Below are 24544 nucleotides of genomic sequence, written 5' to 3'. Positions count from 1 at the left end.
CACAGTTCTGCTCCCTCCTCCTACATCCTTCCCCGCGGGCAACCAGAGTCATTCATTATTCATTTCTCAGTGACATCCCGGCCAAGCCCCACGGCTCTTGCAGGCCCCGCACGGAGTGAATCTCATCACGTGTGTGTTCGTGTGCGTGAACGTTGTGTGCCTGTGTGCACCTGTGAAGGTGAATGTGTGAGCAAGGAGAGGCAAGAGGACACAGTAGGCGGGGCCTGGCCTTGGGGTCGGGTCAGCTGTCCCTGCTTCCAAGTTCTGTGCACCATCTTCCTGGTTGTCCATGTACCTTTGGGAAGCCTCAGTGAGCTCCCCGGGCATGGCCTTTTTTTTTTTTAAATGTTTATTTAACTTTGAGAGAGAATGACAGTGTGAGGGGAGGAGGGGCAGAGAGAGAGGGAGACACAGAATCCGAAGCAGGCTCCAAGCTGTCAGCACAGAGCCTGACGCGGAGCTCGAACTCACAAACTGCGAGTTCATGACCTGAGCCGAAGTCCAACGCTTAACTGACTGAGCCACCCAGGCGCCCCAGGGGCATGGCCTTCTTGCCCAGCTGGGGACAGGGTAGGTGCTGAGATGTCCCCGAGCTAGACCACTGGCTGGGGTGCAGGCAAACCCATTAGGATCACATCACAGGACTCTGTCACCAGAGAAGCTCCTTTGAGGGCCTGTCTGGGGTATGGAACTTGACCTTGACTGGCTGGCTCTGAGTGTTTGGGAAAGGGAAGAGGTCGCAGCTCAGGTGTAGGTTCGGGCTTGGGAGAAGTAGTGATAAGGAAAGATGGTCCCTTCAGAAGGGACCTGGGGTGCAGGCTAGGGGAGGAGTAGCATAGGCCTATGAGTCATAAGCCCAAGACCAGAAATAACAATGACAGTTACTTGCTCAGGCCAGGGCACTGACCTCTTGCCTCTGTGGCCTCCCCATGCCATGACCCTCATTTGGATCCTTCCAGGGCACTGTTCAGCAGTAACCTCATAACTCACCTCCCACTTCCTTGAGGCCACATGTCCCCCCACCACACCGGTATCCAACCTCACCACTGACCCCGGCCCCCAGCTCCTTCAGCAAGGCCCCCTCTGCCTACAGAACATTCCAGATGCATTGTGCTATCAGAGCCTTTCACCCTGCCTCTCTTCTAGTCCTACCTCACTGCTTTCTTGGGTTCCCAATGCCCCCCAGCAGGGTGCCCCCTTTCCCAGGCAGGCCTTGACCCTGGCTATTGTATCCTCCAGGGATGATGTCTATCCTCTGAAGGTCTCCCCCATTCTTCCATGGCCGTGAGTCCAGCTCTTCAGCGGATGGGCACCCTGAGTTGCCTTGTTTTTGCTCACTCCTCCCGCGCCTGTTTGATCTTTCTTGTTGGCATGAGGAAAGACTTATTAGGTATTATTTTTCTGTCCCCGGCATATGCACCTGGCCTTGTCTACGGACCATCACTGGGTTTGATCACATAGTGAATTTACGGCATGCTTGGTGACCAGTTTCTTCTGTCCCTCACATGACGTCCTGTGAATCCTGGAGGCCCAGGCTGCCTGGGAAATGCACAGGCCCATGATTCAGTCGTAGTTACTTTCCTGGCTCCATAGGACTGCCCTGCTTCATAAAATGACCCACCCTCAGGGCTGGATCCTCTTGTGAAGTAGGGGAACAGGCCACAGATTCAGTGCTGAATCCAGGTCATTAATTCTGAGATGAAGTGCTGCGTGGAGAGAAATTTATTTTTGTTTTTAAGTTTTATTTATTTGGGGTGCCTGGGTGGCTCAGTCGGTTAAGCATCCAACTTCGGCTCAGGTCGTGATCTCGCAGTTGGTGAGTTCAGGCCCCGCGTCGGGCTCTGTGCTGACAGCTTGGAGTCTGGAGCCTGCTTTGGATTCTGTGTCTCCCTCTCGCTCTGCCCCTCCCCTGCTGACACGATGTCTCTCTCTTTCTCAAAAATAAATAAACATTAAAATTTTTTTTTAAGTTTTATTTATTTATTTTGAGAAAGAGAGCACACGTGAGTGGGGGAGATGTAGAGAGAGAGAGGGAGAGAGACAGAATCCCAAGCAGGCTCCATGCTGTCAGCGCAGAGCCCCACACAGGGCTCAATCCTACCAACTGTGAGATCATGACCTGGGCTGAAATCAAGAGTCAGATGCTTAACCAACTGAGCCACCCAGGCCCCCTGTGTGGAGAGAAGTTAAAAGCTGAGGTGATTCTCCCCGCTGATAATGGAGATTGAAGATTGGGCCACTCTGAAGCCGCCCAGGGAAGACACTTGGATTCACGGGCAGTCAGGCCCCACACGGCTCTCGGGGACTGTGGCTGTTCGGTGCAGGAAGACACAGCCGCAGGTGCAATTTGGTATAGCAGGTCACAGTGCGGGGCGAGGACACTGAGGGAGTCAGTCCTCCAGGGTCAGACTGGCTTCACCCCTCTCCCACCCCACTGCCGGAGTCTTGGGATCCACTGCCCACTTGGGGCTCAGGCTGTAACCTGGCTGCAGAGCCCGTGGTCCCCTCCTCATTATGGTTCATTAAACATCACCAGGCACCTGCTTTCAGATGGCGCACAGGGTACCTGTGAGCAGAGAGAGAATACGAGGCAGGGCGGGAGGGGCAGAGCAGTTCCCGGAGCCCCAAGCCCCTTCCTGTCCCGCAGGAGGCCGCCAGAGTCACTTCCGGCAGCCTGGTGAGAGGGAAGGTCCGCGCCATGAGCTTGAATTCACTTGTCAGACCTCAGGATGCTCTCAGCTGCGGGATTTGGAAGAGGCCTGGTGGGAGCCAGGGAGACTCTCTGCTCTATGCTCCTCGAAGAAAAAGAAAAAGGAAAGAAAAATCACTGTCCTTTTCAGATACCTGCCCCATAGCCCTGCTCAGAGGGGCGCTGACCTCACTGATCAGCATTGTGGTTCTAATTTTCAGGATCAATATTTTAAATCTCTTTGCCCATAACAAGGGGAAGGGCCACTGCTTCGCGTAACTCCAAGGGGTATCCTTTATCCTGCGTGAAGGTTTTCGAATGGAGACTGTCATGTGAAGAGTACCCTGCCGCAGGCATGTGATACCTCAGAAGTGGGGTGAGGTCAGCCTTCCATCAGCCTTCAGCCCACGAGATGTGATAATACTGGTGGCTGACAGCAGAGGGCGATGTTGATGTGTGCACAGACCAAGAAAGAAGTATTGTTGGAAGGTTGTACTCTGTGGTTGTTGCATTTTTCTCTTGGAGCTGTTGAATTCTGTCTTGCTCGGTAACATTGGCTGATCTTTGCTGTTGCTTGTTGTTTTTGCCTCCTGGGTCCTTGGCTGCCTTTCTCCACAGGAAATAAAAGTCTGAGACCGAGAGGAGAGGCACGGAGTTGACTAAACGCAGTGGTTCTGAGGCTATTACAAATGAATCACAAGCTGAGGAGCCAACGGCTCTTTCTGTTGTATTTGCTAAGCAAGTCCTCTCTGGACTGCGTGTCCCGTACATCCCGGGTCCCCATCTCCTTGCAAAGAGACTAGGGCCTGGGGAGGGCAGGAGTCTGGGAGTAGAGCTTCTGGGTCCCCTCCTCATCACTGACTGGGTCCTGGGAGGGGCTTGGCAGCTCTCTTACTCTGAAGTGCAGTGAATAGCACAGGTTCTCTGCTCCAGGAACTGGGTGCCCTTGGGCAGGTTCCTTAACATCTCTGAACTCCACTGTCCTCTTCAGGAAAAAATGGGAATGTTAATGGTGCATGCTTTAGAAGACCTGGCACACAGGAGCATTTCACAAAAAGGAGTTATTTTATGAACAGAGGGGTTTAGTGAACCCAGACGGTGCTCGGTTGGATTCCTGTCCTGTCTCGTGCTAGCTGTTTGTCAGTAAACAAGTGACCGGGCCTTTCTGAACCTCACTGCCTTACTGTTAGAAGGCGCTCATTGTGGAGCGCAGAGTCGTGAAATGGGAAGGAAATAGCACGGAAACCATGTCTAGCAGGATGCTGGCTGCTTTACCAGTGTCTCTGGGTTTCTGGCCCCGACGTGTGGCCACTTGACCTGCAGCCCTGGAGGGCCAGGCTGTCAGAGCCCTCCCTCGGGGCTAGGCCTGGGCTGGCTTCTCCTGGTCTCCCTCCTCCCCGCCCCCAGCCCTCAGCTTTGAGACCTTCCTGTTGAGGTGACATTTAACGTCCTGCGGAGATGAGGGTAACCTGGCAGAGCTCAGAGGGCACACTGCATTGTGCTGGGAATAAACCACAGGCTGAAGATGCCGTGGGGATTTACGTGAAGATTTGGGAAACAAACCAGCAATTACCACAGTGTGAAAACAAACAGGGCTACGGAATCAAAGAGAGAGCAGCACAACTTTCGAGAACATTCCAGGCTTGTGTCCCTGACCACCAGGGCTTTGTGCTCATACCCGCAGCAGGGAGCCTGGGGGAAGAGTTGGAGGCATTCTGAGAGTGACTGCCACTCCAGGGGGTTCCTGTCTAAACTTCTTGTGTCTCTGGGGGTGTCTCTCTGTCCCCGAGGCCTTCACCTGCCTGGCGGGCAGAGATGGTCACTTGTGGGGACCCAGTGGGATAGAAGGCCGCTTCACGACTTGTCAGTGGGGAGCTGTGTGGGCCACTGCCCTGCTTGGCCAGGCGCTTTGGTTCCTCACAGTGCCCCCTCCCCCAGCCAATCTCCAGGCAGGCTGCGGGCCAAGGGCAGGTAAGCAGCGTCCTTGGGAGCCCGGGAGATGCTGATTTATCCCTGCAGTTCAGAACAGCCTGTTTCAGCTCCAGCATGCCCTGCGTTTGGCCGGGACGCAGGGTGGTTTTGCTGGCTCCAGCCTGGTCTTCACTAGTGACCTTGGCCCAATCACTCTGGTGACCAGGGCCCCCGCCCCTAGGCAGGGCAGATGCCCGCAGGAAATCAGGTAATATGGGCAAAGTCCCGCTCAGCCTCTCTGCGAGGTGGACTTCACAGAGTGGCCCGCTTTGGGTTTGAATGCGGACTCTATGTGACCTGGGGGCATTTGATCTCTGAGCCTCACCATCCCGTCTCAAAAGAGGGATGGGAACACACATCTCCACTTTTCTGGATTACCCTGAGGATGAAGTAAGATTTAGGAAGTGCTTTGTAGTCGTCATTATTAGGGGGTATTCTTATTGAAGTCATGATGGTGAATGTATATGGAAGGAGGAGAAAGGAAGAAGGAGGTTCGTAGGGGCAGAGGCTACAAAAGGCTGCAGACAAGACAGGGGTTCCGGGGTGGGACTTGTGTCCACCTGCCTGTGTCCAGTGGCAGGTCAGGTGATTGGAACAACGGTCTGCCTGGTGGTGTGGGGGCAGGTGAGAGCCACCACAAGCCCTCCCCAGGGGACGCCATCCCTCCCTGTGTGGTCCAGAGCTCTGTGGGTGTGGCTGCAGCCTTCAGCCTTTTCTTCCCAGAGTGGGGTTCCCGGCTCGGGCCGGGGGAGACCAGCCTGTGCTTGTGTGGCCATCTCCAGCCAGCTTTTACTTTGTAGCCCCAGGAAGAGGCCACTGCAGTTCTGGGGTTGATTGCTGGTCCAGTCTGGGTCCAGGTCCTTGTGAGCCAGTGTTATTTCTGATAACTACACACCTGCTAGCCTCCGCCCTCCACGCGCATGGACATGTGCATGCATTCACACACACACACACACACACACACACACACATTCTAGCAAAATGTGCTTAAGGAACCCACAGGGGGAGGGTCTCTTTGACGTGTGACTTTCCATAATTTCTGAATAGTTTATAGTCTAATTCCCTCGCTAAGCAAATTAAACCTTTTAAGGTAACGATCAGATGGTCCAGATAGTGTCTGTGCATGTGGACATTTGTAAGATTCAAACACACTGGTGGGACCAGGCCCACAGTCATTTGCGAAGGCCTGTAATCAAGGCAGAAGCAATTACTTAGCGGAGCAGCTCCCCCTGGGACCCGAGGCCGTATATCAGGCGGTGATGAGTCCGCGGATTGTCTCCCCGCCCCAGAGGCCCCGGTTCAGCTGCGCCTGCCCAGCCTGGGGCGAAGGCCTCCTGACATCTGTGGGGCCTGCAGCCCAGAGACTTTTCGGCCTTGGGGAATCTGTTTGGAGCCAAGTGGTTGCAAATCAACCTGGGAGTGAGATGGCATCTGAGCTGTGGAAACGGGTCCCCAAGCAGAGAGGGGTCTGGGTTCCTCGGGGGTGGGACGTGTGGAGGCACCTCTTCATCCCAGGAAAACACACCAGCCAGTGGGGGGGGGGGGTGGCCCTGTCTCCTCCTCGCTGAAGGTTCAACCACCTGCCCTCTCCTTCATCTCCACCCCAGGCATTCGGTCACGGGCTCCCAACTCTTTCTATTCCCACTGCCTCTGCCCCCTCTCAGCCCCTGTCAGCTCCCCTCTGTGCAGCTGGAAGCTTCTTCCTGCCAGGCCTCTCCAAATGCCCTGCCCAGCACTTGGCCGCTGTGATCCGGCTCCACCTCATTTCCTGCTGGTTCTCTGGCCCAGGTCACGCAGGAGGGTCCCACGAGAGCCAGTGTCTGGCTTGTGGCTCTGACTCTGTGGCCCTGGGAGCCCCACTTGAGGACAAGCCACAGGCGAATGAGAGTTGGGCTCTGTGGCCCGAGCGACGTGTCAGCGCAGCAGGTCAGTCTGGCGTGAGGAGTCAGATGGGACCTCCGTCCCTGAATGTCCCTGCCATACCACCACTGAGAATGGGTCCTTAGGTCTTGGGGGACTCAAGAATCAACAAGCAACCTGCAGATGCCACAGGGGTGCTGAGACATCTGTGACACGGGGCTTCTCTGAGTGGTCTGCTCGGGGGCCTTGCTAACTGCGGACGCTGGGCCCGGGGTCAGGAGTCGGGGTGGCTCTTCCGGTTGTAAGCAGACATCCCAGGTGGTTCCTCTGCACAGGACAACTTGGTGACAGCTGAGTGAACACCTGGGCAGAGAGGAATTAGCCTGGAGTGAGCAGAGTAGGTGCCAGGAGGTAGGAGTGGGAAGGAGGGGGAGTGTAGTTGAGCCGGAGACAGCTCCCAGCCTGTCCCCATCCGGGAATGGAAATACCTACCTGGGAGGGCCATTGTGCAGTTTAAATGAGGTAGCTCACATGAAATTGCCTGCGTACTATGTGCTCGATGCGTGTTTGCCGAAACTAAGGGAGGTGGGCTGGACCCTTGCAGAAGAGGGTCGGATCCGGATCCGATGTCCCATTACCTCTTGGGAAGCAAATCTATCCCCAGCTGGGAACGGGCGGAGGGTGGAGCATGACTGAGGGAAAGGGGGAGTTGGGCTCCCTAGCCCCTTCTCTGCCACTAACTGAGCTGTGTGATCTTGGACAAGTTACTACCCCTCTCTGGGCCCCAGTTTTGTTCTGCGTTAAATGAGGGGGTTGGGGGGCGCCTGGGTGGCGCAGTCGGTTGAGCGACCGACTTCAGCCAGGTCACGATCTCGCGGTCCGTGAGTTCGAGCCCCGCGTCAGGCTCTGGGCTGATGGCTCGGAGCCTGGAGCCTGTTTCTGATTCTGTGTCTCCCTCTATCTCTGACCCTCCCCCGTTCATGCTCTGTCTCTCTCTGTCCCAAAAATAAATAAAAAACGTTGAAAAAAAAAATTTAAAAAAAAAAATAAATAAATGAGGGGGTTGGACTGGGTCACTGGTTCTAAAGCTTTTCTAGTAGCATCCACCTCAGGATAACATTGAATGTTTATCAAGAAGAAAAGCATTATATTTAAAAAAAAAAAAAAAACAACAGCACCTGGGTGTCTCTGTCAGTTAAGTGTCCAGCCTTGGCTCAGGTCATGATCTCGAGGTTTGTGAGTTCAAGCCCCGCATCTGACTTCACACTGACAGCATGGGACCTGCTTGGGATTTTTTCTCTCTCCATCTCTCTCTGCCCTCCCCCACTGTCTCTCTCAAAATAAATAAACCTAAAAAATAAATAAAGAACCCTCCCCAGCAAAAGGCAGAGCGCTGTGGGGGCAGTTCCAATGGGTCTGGGAGCGTGTGTTGTGGGGGGCTGTGTTTCTACTCCTGAAGCCTCTGATATTACCTGGTGTCAGGCCTTCTCCAAATATGGCCCCTGTCTATGTCTGGAGAAGGCTGGCCGTTCTGGGGCAGAACTTTATGCGCCTGTGACATGGCTGTGGTGGTGATATATGTTGGAAATATTGGTACATACAGTAACAGTAAATATCAGCAACTTACCTGTCAAGTGTGGTGATAGATAAAAGAAATACATGTAGGGAAGTGTCAGCCGGGAAAAAAATATACAGCCCGCAGTAAATCACCACCAAGCAATTAAAGCATAAAATTAAGTTATGCAGTATTTTGTTTCCTCAGGACAGTGCACTGTGCTGCGTCAGCCCCCACACGCAGTCGCTGGCGTGGGCCTGGGCTCACAGCCCCCAGCTGCCTCCTGATGGCCGAGTAACGAAGAGCATCGGGTTCAAATCCCAGCTCCACTGTTTCCGGCTGTGTGGTCTCTCGCACGTCATCGACCCTCTCTGAACTTATTTCCTCATGCGCAAATGGGGGACGAGTATTAATGCGTACCACAGGCATAGGCATTCCTTGTTTATTCACCAGCTATTCACAGAACACGTGTCCTGGTCCGGTACTGCTGGAGGTACTGGACTTGGCGGTGAACAAATCAGATACGGTGCCTGCTGGGCATGGAGAGATCGGATAGACAAACAAGAACGGTGAGGTGCATCCAGGGGAGATATGGAAGGAAGTGCTGGATGGAGCATGGGGGTGGTCAAGGAATGCCCCTGGAGAAGGTGACGTTTGCGGGGTAACCTGCAGGAAATGCAGACGTGAGCCATGTAGGTAACTGGGGAAAGAGCACCCCAAGCTGAGGAAGCCCGTGGAGCCAGTGTGGCCGGGCGAGTGAGCAGGCAGAGTGGTAGGAGAGGAGGCTAGGTAGTCTTGGAAGGTCTCGGAGGCCAGTAAAGGGGCTTCAGCTTTTACCCTGAGCCAGGGGGGAGCCACCGGAAGGTGTGGAGCAGGGGAGTGAGATGGGATCACTGTGGCCATTGTGGGGGGAAGGGCTGAAGCCAGGAGAGCCGTTAGTGGTGGGCAAGGCGTGATGGGGCCCTGAACTGGGCAGGCAGAGGTACAGATGGTCAGAAGTGGTCCAATTCTTGACCGAATTTTGGGTAGAACCGACAGGGTTTGCTGACATATCGGGTGGACGTGTGCAAGGCTTTCAGCCTTAGTCACTGGAAGAATGAAATCACCATTCTCTGACGCAGGTGGGGCGGGGGCGGTGCAGATTCTGGGGAGGATCAGGAGTTTGGTTTCAGACATCCAAGCAGAGAGGCTGAGGAGACAGTGGGATATACCAGTCTGAGCTAGGCGAGAGGTCTGGATGAGAGGTGGAAGTGAAGTCCCCAGCGAGTGGGGTAGATGGAGGAGAGGCTGCTGGGGGGGGAGAAGGGACAGAGCCAGGAGAGCTGGTCCTGTAGCCAAGTGAGCACAATGTTCTAAGGAGGAGGGAGAGAGCCAATGCCATCGAAAAGTCAGGGGAGACAAGACCTGATCACTGGGCCAGCAACGCTGGGGTCATGGGTGACCTTGGCAAGTGCAGTTTGGGTTGATTGGTGGGTGACACCTGACTGGAGTGTGTATCAGTCAGGGTTCTCCAGAGAATGGAACCAGCAGGCTGTGTGTGTGTGTGTGTGTGTGTGTGTGTGTGTAATATAAAAAGATTTATTATAAGGATTGGCTCATGTGATTTTGGAGTCAGAGAAGCCCTGAGAGCTGCAGTCAGCAAGCTGGAGGCCCAGGAGGGCTGATAGTGTGTAAATTCTGGTCCAGAAACCAGCAGCGTTGAGGTCTAAGAAGAGCTGATTTTTTAGTTCAAGTTTAAAGGCAGGAAAAAGCCAATGTGACCTCTCAAGGAAGTCAGGCAGGAGGAATTTCCTCTCTCTCTTGGGATAGTCAGCCTTTCTGTTCTATTCAAGCCTTCAGCTGATTGGATGAGGCCCAGCCACAATGGGGAGGGCAATCTGCTTTACTCAACCTACTGATTCATATGTTAATCTCATCCCAAAACACCCTCACAGACACACTCAGAATAATGTTTGACCAAATATCTGGGCACCCCATGGCCCAGTCAAGTTGACACGTAAAATTAACTAACCATCAGAGTGGATTCAAGAAAAGAGTGGTGGGGCAGGGGAGGTGGTGCCTGGGTGGTTTAGTTGGTTAAGCTTCTGGCTCTGGGTTTCAGCTCAGGTCATGGTCTGGCGATTCATGGGTTTGAGCCCCCAGTGGGTCTCCACTGCTGGAGCCTGTCTGGGACTCTCCCCGCTCCCCTGCTTACGCTGTCTGTCTCTCTCAAGATAGATAAATAAGCTAAAAAAAAGACAGAAGAGTGGGAACAGGGACATTAGAGACCTTGCATGTAGACCCTTCTTTTGGGGAATTTTGCTCTACAGGGAGTAGAGAAGTTGGGTGGTAGATGGAGGGAGATGCGGGGTCAAGAGAGGGTTTTTGAAGTGGCAGAAATAATAGCCTGCTGGGTAGGATCTAGTTGAGAGGGGAAATTAATCACGTGGGGGCAAAAGGAACAGTTGCTGGAGGAATGATCATATTAGGCAGGAAGAAAGGGACTCCGTGCCTAAGTGGGCAGCTGGCTTTGAACAGGGGCACAGGTGGTTCTGGGGTAGGAAGCAGAGGGAAGGCAGGACAAATGGGTGGCCGGACAGGACAGCTGAGTCCCCCTTTTCCCTGGGAAATGGGAAGCCCCTGGCTGAGGGGTTGGGGGCGGGGAGCTGGAGAAAGGAGGTGTTTGGGAGCACAGGAGAGTGAATGCACTAGGGAGTACATCTCCCTGTGGCTCCCGGGCCCTGTTGAGATACGGGTCACAGATTTGAACCGAGCAGTCGGTGAGGTGCTGTGTCTACTCCCTGTCTGGTGGAGAAGGCAGAGGGTGGCGAGCGGGGTGGTGAGGTGAGGCTGTGTGCAAGGGAGGGGTTAGTAAGCAGAGGCCTTGCTGGGTGAGGAGGAAGCCGGGCCAGGAGGGGAGCGAGGACCCGTGCACAGCACAGCGGGAGCACTAGCTGGACCCTGTGTCAGCAGAGCTGTGGGGCTTGGTGCCTCGGGGAGGGAACTAGAAGGTCCAGAAGACGGCGTGAGGGCTGGAAAGCACCGCTGGAGGCACTGCGGTTCCTGCCCACAGAAGGTCTGAGTGGACTAGGGGATGAGTGGCTGAGGAAGGGTAGTGGCCATGACCTTCAGAGGAAGAGGTCAGAGAATTGAGGGAGCAGGGGCAGGAAGGACTGTTGCGTGGATATCGAAGTCACCAAGCATTATGGCAGGAAGGACAGGACCAAATTCATGGCGGGGGGGGGGGGGGGCTGGAGGGGGGAGGAGGTGAGGGGGAGGTGCTGGGATGACCGCCATGAGGAGGTAGCAGGGAGCGGTCTGTGGATTAAGCACAGGTGTGCACACACAGGGGTGCACGGTAGGGGCTTAGTACTTGGGAACTGCTTTTGTTAGTAGCATTTCAGTGTCCAGCGTAGGGAACCTGGGATCATAGGACAGAACTTAAAATCAGGATGTGCCAGAACATTCGTGGTATAGGATTTACATGCACCAGTTTCTAGAAGGTGTGCAGGGCCTGCCTGTTGCCCACTTTCTGCAGGATCCAGACACCCTCAGGATAGTCCACCGCCCCCCCACCCCAGGCTTGTCGACAGCAGCAGGGGTGGACAGGTGAATGGGCAGATGGGAGTTCAGGCTGAGCACTGGACCCAAGGGTGAGACTGAGGACACGGGCTTGGCCCCTGTTGGCTGACATCTGGTGCATTTCCTTAGCCAGTGGCCTAGGCCCCTGAGGCCCACCCTCAGCGGGGGCAGAAGTGTGGAAGGTGCAGGCAAGGTCAGTCGCTGTGTTGGGGGTCACCCCCGGGGTGAAGGGTCCCAGAGCAGCCCCTGCATTGCAGGTCTGGGGGCCGCATACTCTGGGGCTCAGAGCAGCTCAGAACTCCTCTCCCCAAGTTCCCTTCTGGGGTAGGGACAGCACGGCTGGCTTCCCAGTGGAGGTTTGCTGTGATGCCTGCCATGTGCCAGCAGAGCTCTCAGAAGCCCGAGTTCAAGCCCCGGTTCTCTCTCTCGTTGCCTTTGTGAGCCGCGGCCGGCACTTCACCATCTGAGCCTCAGTTTCTCATCTGTTAGCAGGTATCGTAATACCTGCCTCTACGTTGGACACGCAGGTGACATCTGTCGAATGTGCATGGTGATGGCACAAAGCGGGATGCAAAGTTGTATTTTCGTCCACTGCGGCCTCACTGCAACCCGGGTTTGAGTCCTTTCTCGGAAAAGCTTTTGACAGGAGTTCTTGTGTTCTGTGTCCTTCCCCGATGGTTCAGACACACTTTTGTTTTTTTGTTTTTGTTGTTTTGTTTTACTTTTTTTGTTTAAGTTAATTTATTTGAGAGAGAGAGAGAATACGAGCAGGGGAGGGGCAGAGAGAGAGAGAATCCCAAGCAGACTCCACACTGCCAGCATGGAACCTGATGCAGGGCTCGAACTCACGAACCTTGAGATCGTGGCCTGAGGTGAAACCAAGAGTCAGTCGTTTAACCTACTGAGCCACCCAGTTGCCCCCAAACACACTTTTTAAGGAGTTCATGTGTTTATTCCTTTGCTCGTTCAGTGGGTCTTTGTTGCCTGTCTACTACAAGCTGGACAGGGATAAGAGAATTTCCAGTGATGTTGGTCTGAGTAGGAAAGGAACTTGGGCCATTAGTAAGTCCTTCCTCGCATTTTCTTTGTCATTTGGATCACCTCTAGCTGCTTTCCCTGGGGAGACCGGGTGTCCCTGGAGGCCTGGCCAGAGAGATGGTCCTTCTGGTGAGCAGGGCACGGCAGGTTGCAGCAAGAAGGCAGGGCCCTGCACATAGGAGGTGCTTGGGGACAGGAGGAAGGGGGTACTGCCTGGGAAATCTCTCAGAAGCCTTTTCTTGGAGCACCTGGGTGGCTCAGTCACTTAAGCGTCTGACTTCAGCTCAGGTCATGATCTCATGGTTCACGGGTTCGAGCCCCACATCAGGCTCTGTGCTGACAGCTCAGAGCCTGGAGCCTGCTTTGGATTCTGTGTCTCCCTCTCTCTCTGCCCCTCCCTGGCTCGCACTGTCTCTCTCTCTCTCTCTCTCTCTCAAAAATAAGTAAAACATTTAAAAAAAAAAAAAAGGAAGCCTCTTCCTTGGCTGGCATCCAGCTCCACCCCCACTCCAGTGTCCTTCAAATGTGGTCAGGTTGGTTAGACATTGCCTCTCTCAGCAGCCAAGCTCACAGTTTTACCTTCTTTTGGACCAGGGGATTTAAACTATGGCCGTCTCGTTATTGCCTGTCACGGAAGGAGTCATCCAGCTTATCCAGGCACGGCTGTCTCCTCTGTGACCCCGGCTGGTCTAAGCTCTGGGAGCTCGGGGACAGTGTCCTCACTACCCTCCCTCTCCAATAAGGCAGCACCTTTTTCTGGGGCCACGGGCTCTGACCAGCAGGTGGCGGGGGTGCCCCTTGGTGCTCTGGGAGCCCTGCAGGTTAAGGGGGTGCCCATAGTCCCCTCATCGAGGATCCTTCTAGCTGTGCTCCAGGGGAGGAAGGTAATAAGGAGCAACTTCCACTTACCATCGGTATAAATCCCACAATCAGGAAAATTGCTTCAATTGCTAAAAAAAGCTGGTGGGAAAGTCCATTTATTTTTCATTTTTCTTGTGCACTTGCCACCCTTATGCATGAATCACTGTCGGTATGTAGATTAAATTTATACCCCCGTTATCTTTCATGTCTCTGGGGCTCTGGTTACTGAAAGCCGCGGTCTGCTTCTTAGTGGTGAGAGAGACGTGGTCCTCTCCCAGGGCACTGCCACTGGGGGTCTTCACTGTGTTCTGGAGCCTCCCCTTACCGCTCCTCGCCTCAACAAGATCAGACTTGGTTTCTGGAGAACTCTCTGGAGCTGCTGTGGCTTCAGCATCTGCAGCAAAGGATTTGGACACTGGACTCTTAGTGTTTTATGTGGCAGGGCTTCCAGGGAGTGTGAATTGGCCGGGACAAGATACACAAACTGCAGGCATTTTGAAAACACACTCTAGTAACACATATACACACAGGCTTCCTTTCTCTTTGTCCCTCCAACACACACACGCACACTCACACGCACACAAGCACATACTCACACAGGATACAACCGGGTGCCTGCCTACCTGCCCTTTAACACAAATGACCTGGTTAGACAGCAGTTGTTGAAGAAGGCTGGTTTCACAGGTGTTCCGGGAGGTGTAGAACTTTCTAGACGCGACAGTATACTTTGTTCTCCATCCTCAGATTTAGCATCTCCGTGTACATCGTCTAAAAGCATGGATCTCTATTTGCTGATTTATTCATTCAACAAATGTTAACTCTCCTTTCCTGGATCCTGTGCCCCTTTGAGAATCTGATGAAACCCCTCATGATGCACAAATGACTCCGGGGTGGTTTGCAGAGCCCGTCCTGAGCCTCGGGCTAAGAACATCTGCTCTGGAGGTCTGCTCCTGTGCCACCCGCAGCCCCCCCTCCACCTCCTCCTCCTCCTCGCCACACCAAGAGACTTTCCAGGAGTTCAGGGGTCTGGGGTCTTTCCAAGCCAGATGCCCCAGCCCCTCACACCCCAACACCCTTCTCAGACCTCATCTCAGAAAAGCAGTCCCCTGGACCACACTTCTAGACTTAGAGACCCCCCACTTCTCTCTCTGTGACACTGTTCCCGGGAGGGGAGCTTCTGAAGCCGCAGCTGGCCACGCCTGCTCCAGGCCCCTGCAGCCCCCCAGCAGGTATCATTACTGCATAAGAGACCCATCATTCTGCATTAATCTGGGATTCATCATGATAGCCATGACCATAATTAATTTATTTGGTATTAATGTGGATGAAATATGTACTGTCCTTTCAGGGGAAATCAGGCTGCCTATAAGCATTAGTTAAAAGGACCATTAAAATCAAACCTTCCCCAGATCCATTAGGCGAAGTCTTTCATCCTGAAGAAGATAAAGTTCTGCTGTGTGAAATGTCATGAATAATTAGGTTGATTGCTGTTTTAAACTCTGCCCCTGCCTCTCCAACCCCTCCCGCCTCCCTCCTGAAGGAGGGAAGACTCACCTGTAGTGGAGCACCCCCTTCATCACCCATGTCTGCACTGGCCCCAGATTCCCCTCTGGCCTCCATAATCACCGGCGAGGCTCCATGTCTGTGCGCAGCGTGGGAAGGAGGCTTAAATGACCCCACTGGACTATATTTTCAATGTGTCTGCTTCTCCCGCCCTCCCGCCCTTGGCCCAGGGTGGCGGTAGGCGCCTTCCTCTCGCCTCAGTGCTGGTCCAGAAAGGTGTAGACCAGGGAGAGGGCCACAGCAGCATTGTGCAAACAGAGGTCTGTAGACTCCTTGTCCTGAATGGCATAGGGGTGTGAACATGCAGATTCCTGGGACCACCTCAGACCGGCGCATTTCAGGGGCTGTACATGGGTAGGGGATGGCGGTTGGCGTGGAGAGCTTTGGCGTGTGTGCCAGACAGAGGGGAGAGGCAGGAGAGAGAAGCCTTCGGGAGATCCCTGCTCCTGCTGCCAAAGTCAAGTTTCTCCAGAACTCCAGCACGGACGCTGGCACGTGCTGTCTCCTGGCTCCTCTTGCGGGAGCATAAAGAGGTGCTAGCTGATGCTTTTTGCACACCAGCCCGTGAACACACACAGTGGCCCCGTGGCGCTGGTCCTCTAGGCCTCACCATACAAAGACCAGGATGTGGAGGGTGAAACAGCCTGCTCAGAGGGGACCCAGAGGGCTATTAACCGGGCATGCGGGAGCCCCTGGCTTGTCAGCCCGGAAGAGGCACGGGAGACTGGCTCTGATTCGGCCTCTTCATTTTGTGGGGAAAGAGCCCGGGGTACAGAGCAATGAGGCTAGCCAGAGACAGAGGGGACCGGATGGTAAGCACCAGGTGGCCCAGGCTTTGACGCCCATGGACACCGCAGAGCGGTGGGCAGGAGAGGGGCTGATATGATAGGAAGTGGGGGGCAGCCAGACATCCCCCCCCCCACACACACACTGAGCTCCAGTCCCTTCCTGCTGCCTTGACAGGCGCTTCGGCACAAAATGCACGGCCTGCCAGCAGGGCATCCCCCCGACCCAGGTGGTGCGCAAGGCGCAGGACTTCGTCTACCACCTGCACTGCTTCGCCTGCATCATCTGCAACCGGCAGCTGGCCACGGGGGACGAGTTCTACCTCATGGAGGACGGGCGGCTGGTGTGCAAGGAGGACTACGAGACGGCCAAGCAGAACGGTGAGCTTCCCCCCACCCCTGCCCGGTCCCGACCTCTGCCCCGGGGCCGCCCGCTGCCCGCTCCTCCCCGGTCCTGGCGTCCTATCCCTTGGAGGAGCCCTGCTCCCTTGGAGCCCTGCTCGCTGGCGCCCTGCCTCCTCGGAGAAGCATCCCCAGATCTCTGCAGGACGGTTCATTCTCCACATCCCCCACCCTTTCGCACCCGCTGGCTTCACCGATCAGGTTCCGGTCAACGAGAGCTTGCTGTCCCCTCCACTGCTTGGTGGGCTTAAGAACAGCCAGGGGCCTCGTGCTTTTCGTGTCGGTGGCTCCTTGCCTGGGGTGGGCCTGGGAGGGGGAGCTGTCTCCAGCAGACACTGGGGTTGCTCATCTGCCTTGGGTATTGGGGTTCACGTGTTCCTCGGCACTCCCACGCCTCCAAGGCCTCACTGAGTGAGAGCACTAGTGTTGGCCCAAGTCAGCTTCTATTTCAGTCAACTGTCTTGTTTCCCCTGTCAGACCTCAGGCTTGTCGAGGGCAGGGTCTTCCCCTTCCTTGCGTCTCCCAAAGTCCCTGATGCAGGATCAAGCGCTCGGCGAGTCTGCGCCTTGGGAGGCTCCAATCTGCCATATAACTTCCCGTCCACCTCCCCTTCCCCCAGCCCCCTCAGGGCCATCGTCCAGGGTCTTCGGCAGAGACCCCTGCAAGGCTGAGGCTGATGTCAGGCCCCACCCAGCACGTGGCCGCCACACCTGGAAAACGTGCCCTCACATGGTCAGCCGAGGCAGCGGCTGCTCTGGGGCCTAGACAGCTCTGAACCCTCAGAAAGGCCAAGCCTGACGCCTCGTCTCCTGTAGCCCCACCTCAGGCTCCTCACTCACAGCTGGGCCCCCAGGTGGTGTGCCCTTCGCCCTGGCTCCATATCTGGCATTTGGCCAAACGCAGCCTGGGGGATCTCAGATGCACAAAATTCACAAAACATCAAGGTCATTTGCCTTTGACTAGAATCTTTATCAACTCAGGGTGTGACTGCAGAAAGCAGCTCTGGACAGCTCTGGGCTTGATGAAAACAAAAACCCAAAAAACAAAAAGCAAAGCAACAACAAATTTCATGCATCTCCTTCTAGATCTTTCCTGGCACATGTGTGTTATATAGATCTGATCCATACATGGAGAAACTGATTTTTCTGCCCAGTAACCACGGTTTCAAGTGAGGGTTTTGTGGTGGTGAGGAGGAGGTGAGGTGGAGGTACAGAGGCCCTTTTGGTGAGGCAGCCGGCTTTGGTGGGAGGCGGGCAGGAAGGCACCGCAGGGGTGCCGGAGTCGGGGGCGTCCTCTCTCTTCTCCCAGAGCTTTGGAATCGATTCTGATGTCATAGAAGATTAGGGCATCTTGTCGGGGATAAACCATCAAGGCAGATGGACTCAGAGATCCCAGCTGCCTTTGGACCTCTGATGCCCTTCCCCAGAGATACTAAGAATTGCATGAGCTGCCTCCAGGCGGGCGGCTGCTTCTCCTCATCAGAGGCCTTGTTCAGACCCTGAGCATCCATGGCCTGGCATCCACCGCTGCTGGGGATGGTTCCAGAGGAGGGGGAGACTTAGCTGGGGAGGCAAGAATGACAGTCGGGTGCACACTTTTCATCAAGGATCATTTGTGCCATAGCAGACCTCTGTGGGACTCTGGATTTGGCATCAGAGGCTGGTGGGCATTGCTGCTCAGTCACTAACGTGGGGGTCCCTGGCCAGCCGTGGTTGAGCCTTGGCTTCTCAGCTCAGTAGGGTCAGTAGGAGACGGGGAACAGCACCTGCCACATGGAGCTGTTTCCTGAGGGTTAAATACGATGAGGATTGTGGAACAGGGTGCTGAAGGAGGGTGAGACCAGCGAGGAAGACAAACAAGCAGGGAGGTGAGATCTGCTGTAGGTTTTCAAGTAGCGGAAGGTTACACAGCATTCCTGACGTGTTCCTCCTGCCTCTGGCTGTTGGTGGGCAGGGCCCAGCCCATCCTGTGAAATCTGAGTGATCCTTAGTGCATCAGGGGACCTTTATCTGCTTTGGGACATTTGGCTTTTTTTTTTTTTTTTTTTTTTTATGTTTTAATTCCTCCTTGCTAATCTAAACCCTCTTTCAGGCTTACAGTTCCCTTCCTTGTGCTACACAAAGGACCTAATATCAGCTATTTGTATCTTAGTGTGAATGATTTTGTTCATTTGTTACATCTCCCTGGATATTTGCATTTTCAATATAATGAGGTTGCATTTTATGCCGGGGACAAGTGCTAGGAGACCCTGCATAATTCAAAACTAACATATTTTAAGACTAATTTTCCCATAGGAATTAATGTAAAAAGTAGGAGGGGGGGATGTATTCTGGAAGCACATAAATCCATAACCGGTGAAGTGTATCTTTGCCTTAATGCTACTTTTTATTTTCTCAGCACTATCTCTAATACCTTGCAGAATGCTCTCTCCTAAATTAACAGCCTAGGATATCATGGTCTCGCTTGGCCTTCCTCATAGCGTTTTATCACATTTAACTTCCGTACCAAAGTTATTGATTTTTGGGTACATTTTTCAGCATGAGCACTGCCACCACTACTTAATGAATACTTGGATGACATTGTTATAGGATATAAAAAAGATTTTAAATTATAATAACAGTGAATGTTAAAATAACAGCATAATAGTTCCCATAATCGCAAGAAGGAAGTCCTATGGACGTAGACAGCAGTTCTGAACAGAGGGGCCACCAGCCCAGGATGACGGGTATATCCCAGTGCGCCACCAGTCCAGGATGACGGGTGTATCCCAGTGGCACTGCCATCTAGCCATGGTGACAACAATTTCTAAATCACGAGGCCAGCTTATTTAAAAATTAGGCAATTCTTGATGAATTAAAATTTTCTGATGGTTTTATGATTTCAAATTTTATATCTAAAGCCTATACAGGTATTTTTAAAGTGCACTATTTCATACTGGCATCAAACGCTGGCATGCTGTTATCTCTGTAAATATGGGCAGAAGGGATTGACTCCTTGTAACAGAGTTTGAAATATAGAGAGTTTTGGAGGCTTTCCTCAGTTTCTCCCACGATGGCTCTAAAAGCCTTTCTCTTTGGATCCAGGGCTCCAAGGGAGGGATGGGGTGGCAGGGGGTTGCGGACGATAATAGCTCTGCTAGAGGAGAAAACAGCCCAAGGAGAAGAGAGGACAAGGGACTTTGTCCTCCCTCTGCTGTGTGCATGACTGCAGTGTGGACTCGGGCTGTACAACATGCTGCCCAACTTAGGGCAGATGGCATTGCCCCAGGCTTCAGAGTGCGGAGGTAACTCGCCCACATCACTCACTCAACAAGGTTGAGCCCAAGTCTTTGGGCTGCAAGAAAACCTTTTCAGAACTGTCGTGAGCACTGTATGCACACAGAGTTCTCAGATCACACCAGGCACATAGTAAGTGCTTAGCAAACATTGGCTTATTGTTGTTCCTAAGAGAGGGTTTTCTTGAATGGGAAAGAAGGAAGAGAGAAACAGGGTGGGAATGTAGTAGAGACATTTTATAGGACACACAGGGGAGGAAGCACAGAAAACCCAGAGAGCCAGGGACATGGTGGCTGACCTACTCTTTGCTGACTCGGGGATGCCATGCAGAGAGGATGGGTGTAAGTCTAGTGCCGGGAGAGGAGACGAGCCGTCTGCACTTGGCTGTGTGCTGCTGACTGCACCTGGGTGCCTCTGTGTCTGACTGAACAAACTAGCCTCTAACAGTATTCTGCTCAGAATCCACTGAAGGCTGATCCGCCAGTATGTTGTCCTGAACACTCTTTAGACCGGTGGTTTTCTAAAAATTTTGGCTGTGACCCAGAGTAAGGAACTCATTTTACCTTTCAGTTCACCACACCTATTCAAACAGTGAGCACTAAGCAAGTCCCGGAAGCGATGCTTACCCTCATCTGTCCCGTCTCATCCCATCCGTCCTACTTCCTCGAAAGGTTCTCAGTTGACATTACAACCCGCTCACGCGTTCTGACCCGTAATTGATGAACACCGCTTAGGGGTCACCCCCGCTGAGCCCAGGGAGGCCACCGAGAAGGGGCCTGCGGGCAGGAGGGGCAGGGGCGTCTGGGGCGGCCCAGAACACACTTCACCCACCCTGGCTCATTTGCCTTCACAGCCCAGCTACCGATCCACAGGGACGTCCAACCAGAGTGTTTGCCAGGACAGGGAAGCGCATGGAATTGTGTACCTTGGGTCTGGTGGGAACCCCGGGGGAGGGGGGTGCTGGGCTGGCTGGGGACTGAGAAGGGTGGGGAGCTGAGGGAGGGACTGTTGTCCTCATGTTCCTGTGAGTCGGGAGGGCCCGTGGTGAGGAGAGGGCTCCGTGGGGGTGGGGACCGTGCCACTCTGTCGTTCACCGATCCTGCCCGCGGCTCTGCCCACGGCGGGCAGGGCTGCGTGAGGAGAGGAGGAAGGGGGACGAGCCCCAGCCGCTTCGGGCAGGCAGAGCCCTGTAAGGAGTGGTCTTCACCGCAGATGACTCTGAGGCCGGAGCGAAGCGGCCCCGGACCACCATCACAGCCAAGCAGCTGGAGACGTTAAAGAACGCCTACAAGAACTCCCCCAAGCCTGCCCGGCATGTGAGGGAGCAGCTGTCCTCGGAGACCGGCCTGGACATGAGGGTCGTACAGGTGAGACGCCCTGGCCTCCTCTGCTTTCTCGGGGCCCCAGGCCTGCGCAGTCCTGCTGGGCCTGGGACAGGGCCCCGGTGTCCTGTGCCCTCTACACGCTACAAGGGCGAGGCTCAGGGCACGCCCCGGGGAGCTGGGCTTCGGGCCGTGACCCTGGGAAGCTTGTGGAAACAGGGACAGAGTCCTGAGGCCCAGGCAGAGGGAGTTGTGGACACATCACCCTCCTGGCCCTGAACTCCACGGAGGCTTCAGGGCCTGGCTCCAGCTGCCTGTCTTGGGGACCCTGGGGGCTCTGGGTTTGTGGCGGACACCCCCCGAGTGTGTCCCTTCTGCTTGTGCGGCAGGTTTGGTTTCAGAACAGAAGGGCTAAGGAGAAGCGACTGAAGAAGGACGCGGGGCGGCATCGCTGGGGGCAGTTCTATAAGAGCGTCAAGAGGAGCCGGGGAGGCAGCAAGCAGGAGAAGGAGAGTTCTGCCGAGGACTGTGGGGTTAGTGACAGTGAGCTGAGCTTCCGAGGTGAGCAGGGCTGGAGGGGCGAGGCCGAGGCCTTAGGAGAGGCCCCTGGGAAACAGTAATTCTTGACGCTCAGGAGGGATCTTTCTTGAGGCCTTGACGGCTGCCTCCAGCACATAGGCTCTTCCCTGCGACTCGCAGCAAAGGAGGGGGGCGGTGGTGGGGATGGTGGAGGCCGCGTCAGTGGGACAAGGAGTAGGGAACAAGAGAGCTCTGCTGCTGAAATGTGGAAGCCGGGTTCCCTAGGCCCGTGGGCCCCAAGGCCTCCCCTCCTTTCCTGCTGACTGGGGCTCCCTCTCACCAGCCCGGGGGAAGCCGTACACAGACCGCTGTGTCTCAGCCCTGCATTTCCCTCCTCTGCAGGGGCACGGGCCTCCCTCCTGGGATCCCCCAGAGTGACCCCTCTCTCCTTTCCTGGTGGTGGTTGGGGAGGACATGCTCTATAGGCCCCACGCCCTGGGAAGTCAATACTGTGAGTGCCTGTGAGAAGGGGGCAGGCCTCGCTTCTGAAATCCCTTCCCCCACTGCTCACTTCATCCTGTCCCCTGCACATAAGCTTCGCAGCATGCGCTACATTCAGATTTGTGCATCAGCAAAATTGCAAATTCCTGCATGTTTCGGATCCAGAGGTTGTTTGCAAAAAGCCGTAACTGTTCTCATGTACTGAGCCCTCAGCTGTGGAAGGTCTTCTGTCGTGGGTGGATAGAAAGAGTAGGGAGCTGGGGGTCGGAAGTCTGGTTGCTAATTGTGGCTCTCTCAAGCCGATTCACTTTTCTTGAGCCTCAGTTTCCCCCTCTGTAAATGGGGATGAACTGCATCCTTGCCCACCTCACAGTGGTGTTGTGGGGTTCAGTGAACACAGCTGACCGTGCATATGTCTGGGGGAAGCTCAGCACAGTTTTATAGTCGGAGACATGACTGTCCCCACAGCGAGCCTGTGGCCCCCACAGAGGGCCCTGCCGTATCGGATGACAGGTATGGGCAAAAGGCCAAGTAATGGCTGTTTTCCAGTGGAGCTGAGCCTTCGTCTCTCTGCTTCCTTTTAAAGGGCATGAGTTCTCCTCGCCCCTTCGCCTTTTCAGGTTGGAGCAGGGGGCAGGCCTAGGGCAGGCCTTCAGAAGGAATGCGTGTTGAAGTCCAGTCTGGGGAGGCTTGATGGGAATTGGTGCACAGGCCCGGGGTGGGAACAGAAGAGGAGGCTGGGGGGCAGAGGACAGAACAAGCTGTCCACCAGGGCACGATGCCCCGAGAGGACTGTGGCTCACTCTAGAGGCCTGCCCTGCGGGGCCCTGGGAAGGGCTCAAGGGCCTATGCTCACCCTCCAGTCCTGTTGGTGGGGTTAGGAAAGCCATTTAATCTCATCTGAGCTGCAAAATCAATGTCTGGAGCAGGCAGGATTGTTAAGTCTTGCTTTGTAGCTCTTTTCTGTTGGGTGCAGCTGGGTCCCCAGGTTGACACGTCAGGGGTCTCTCTGGGTAATTATAGAACTCTTCATTTCTTAAGACTAAAAGTGCTCACCTCTGTTGGAGAGGTGAATTCTTCTAGGTAGCACAGATTCCATTAGAAACCCTTAATGAAATTCAGCAAAAAACAAGAAGGACCATTTGCCTTCCTCACGTCAACACTTTGTCCCCAGTGAAGAGCTTATTCGATAGAGAGAGAAACCAAGTCCTTTGCTGTTGAACCTCTTTTCCAGGTGGAACAGAGATGGGTTTTCGTATACATGCCTAAGAGTGGTCCTCAGCTATCCTTACCACATGGGCCTGCTTCTTTCCCAACCAACCAAACCAAGCCCTTTTCTCAGCTTGAAAGCTTTCATATTAAATCCTGTCAGCATGTAGTTTCCATTGGTAAGGTTGATAACATATGACCCACAAACCTCAGGCATTCCTATTCTTTACTGTAGCCATCTTAGTACATGAGCCACATGGGACCAACAAACTCCCCAAACATTTGTCCGGTCTTCTGGGATCTGCATTTAGTCTCTGCAGGTGTTTCTTATTTTCGCCCCTGATGCGGGTCAGTCTGTGGGTGACACGTTGGTGTCTGACTCATGCACGGCAGCGAGGCAGCTGCCGTCCTTGGGCTTCTTTCTTGGTCATGTGTATTCCTAGGTTGTGAAGAACAGGGACCACTGGAGTCCTGGCGGCTGACAATAAATCTCCGTTCTTTTGTCCACAGAGGATCAAATTCTCTCAGAACTTGGCCACACCAATAGGATTTATGGCAACGTGGGGGACGTTACAGGCGGACAGTTAATGAATGGGAGCTTCTCCATGGACGGGACAGGACAATCCTATCAGGACTTGAGGGATGGGAGCCCCTATGGAATCCCCCAGTCTCCATCCTCCATATCGTCCCTGCCATCCCACGCTCCTTTGCTCAATGGGCTGGATTACACGGTGGACAGTAATTTGGGCGTCATTGCGCACGCAGGGCAGGGAGTAAGCCAGACGCTGAGAGCCATGGCTGGGGGACCCACCTCTGACATCTCCACAGGAAGCAGTGTAGGCTACCCCGACTTTCCAACTAGCCCAGCCTCTTGGCTCGATGAAATGGATCATCCTCCTTTTTAAACATCTCTCCTCCCCACCCTACCCGTCCTGGCTTGAGAGAATATCTTCAAGGATCGAAAGAGACTTGCCTTTTAAGGATCAAAAGTGCACCAATGTGAATTTCCATTATTTTCAATGGAAGTCCTCCGCTGATCCCTAGGCGGTCGAGAGACCACGCTAGGGCACTGTTATCCTGGGGAAGTGGTGGGAACACTGCCTCCTCTCAGAACACGGCACAGGGGCGCACAGCCTAGAGCGCTAGGGTGCTGCTTGGTGGCTTCCTCCCCTGCCCCCTGCCCTGCTTACAGGCTTTGGCTGCTCAGTGCTTGGGAGCACGCGGTGACTGTCAGGCCACCTTGGCCTTTGGGAACTCTGCTCCGACTGGTGTGTCTCGTGAGATGTTTCCCGAACCACTGCTCTCACCAGAACTGAGATTCCTGAGGCAGAGGCATCACGGCCCTTGAGTATAATAAAAGTGATTTCTGGACCACCCTATTGAACTCTAATTTTGAAAATAAAAAGTCACTTATTAAAGGTCAGTGAAAACTT

The 24544-nt window shown here is 54.3% G+C and overlaps 1 protein-coding gene across 1 annotated transcript in view; it reads left to right on the top strand.

Moving 5' to 3' along the window:
* LHX4 (LIM homeobox 4) overlaps window positions 1-24016 on the top strand; it is a 41719-nt gene extending 17703 nt beyond the window's left edge. The window contains exons 3-6 of the mRNA XM_007096191.3: window positions 16062-16264; window positions 20773-20927; window positions 21272-21443; window positions 23622-24016. Of these exons, the coding sequence (XP_007096253.1) occupies window positions 16062-16264; window positions 20773-20927; window positions 21272-21443; window positions 23622-24016 (925 nt within the window). The remainder of the gene's footprint in view (window positions 1-16061; window positions 16265-20772; window positions 20928-21271; window positions 21444-23621) is intronic.
* Window positions 24017-24544: the final 528 nt, after the last annotated feature.

This window comes from Panthera tigris, chromosome F3, assembly GCF_018350195.1.
Source record: "Panthera tigris isolate Pti1 chromosome F3, P.tigris_Pti1_mat1.1, whole genome shotgun sequence".
NCBI classification, from domain to species: Eukaryota; Metazoa; Chordata; class Mammalia; order Carnivora; family Felidae; genus Panthera; species Panthera tigris.
Note: the sequence above shows the minus strand (reverse complement) of the source record. Positions and strands in the feature narration are given on the sequence as shown.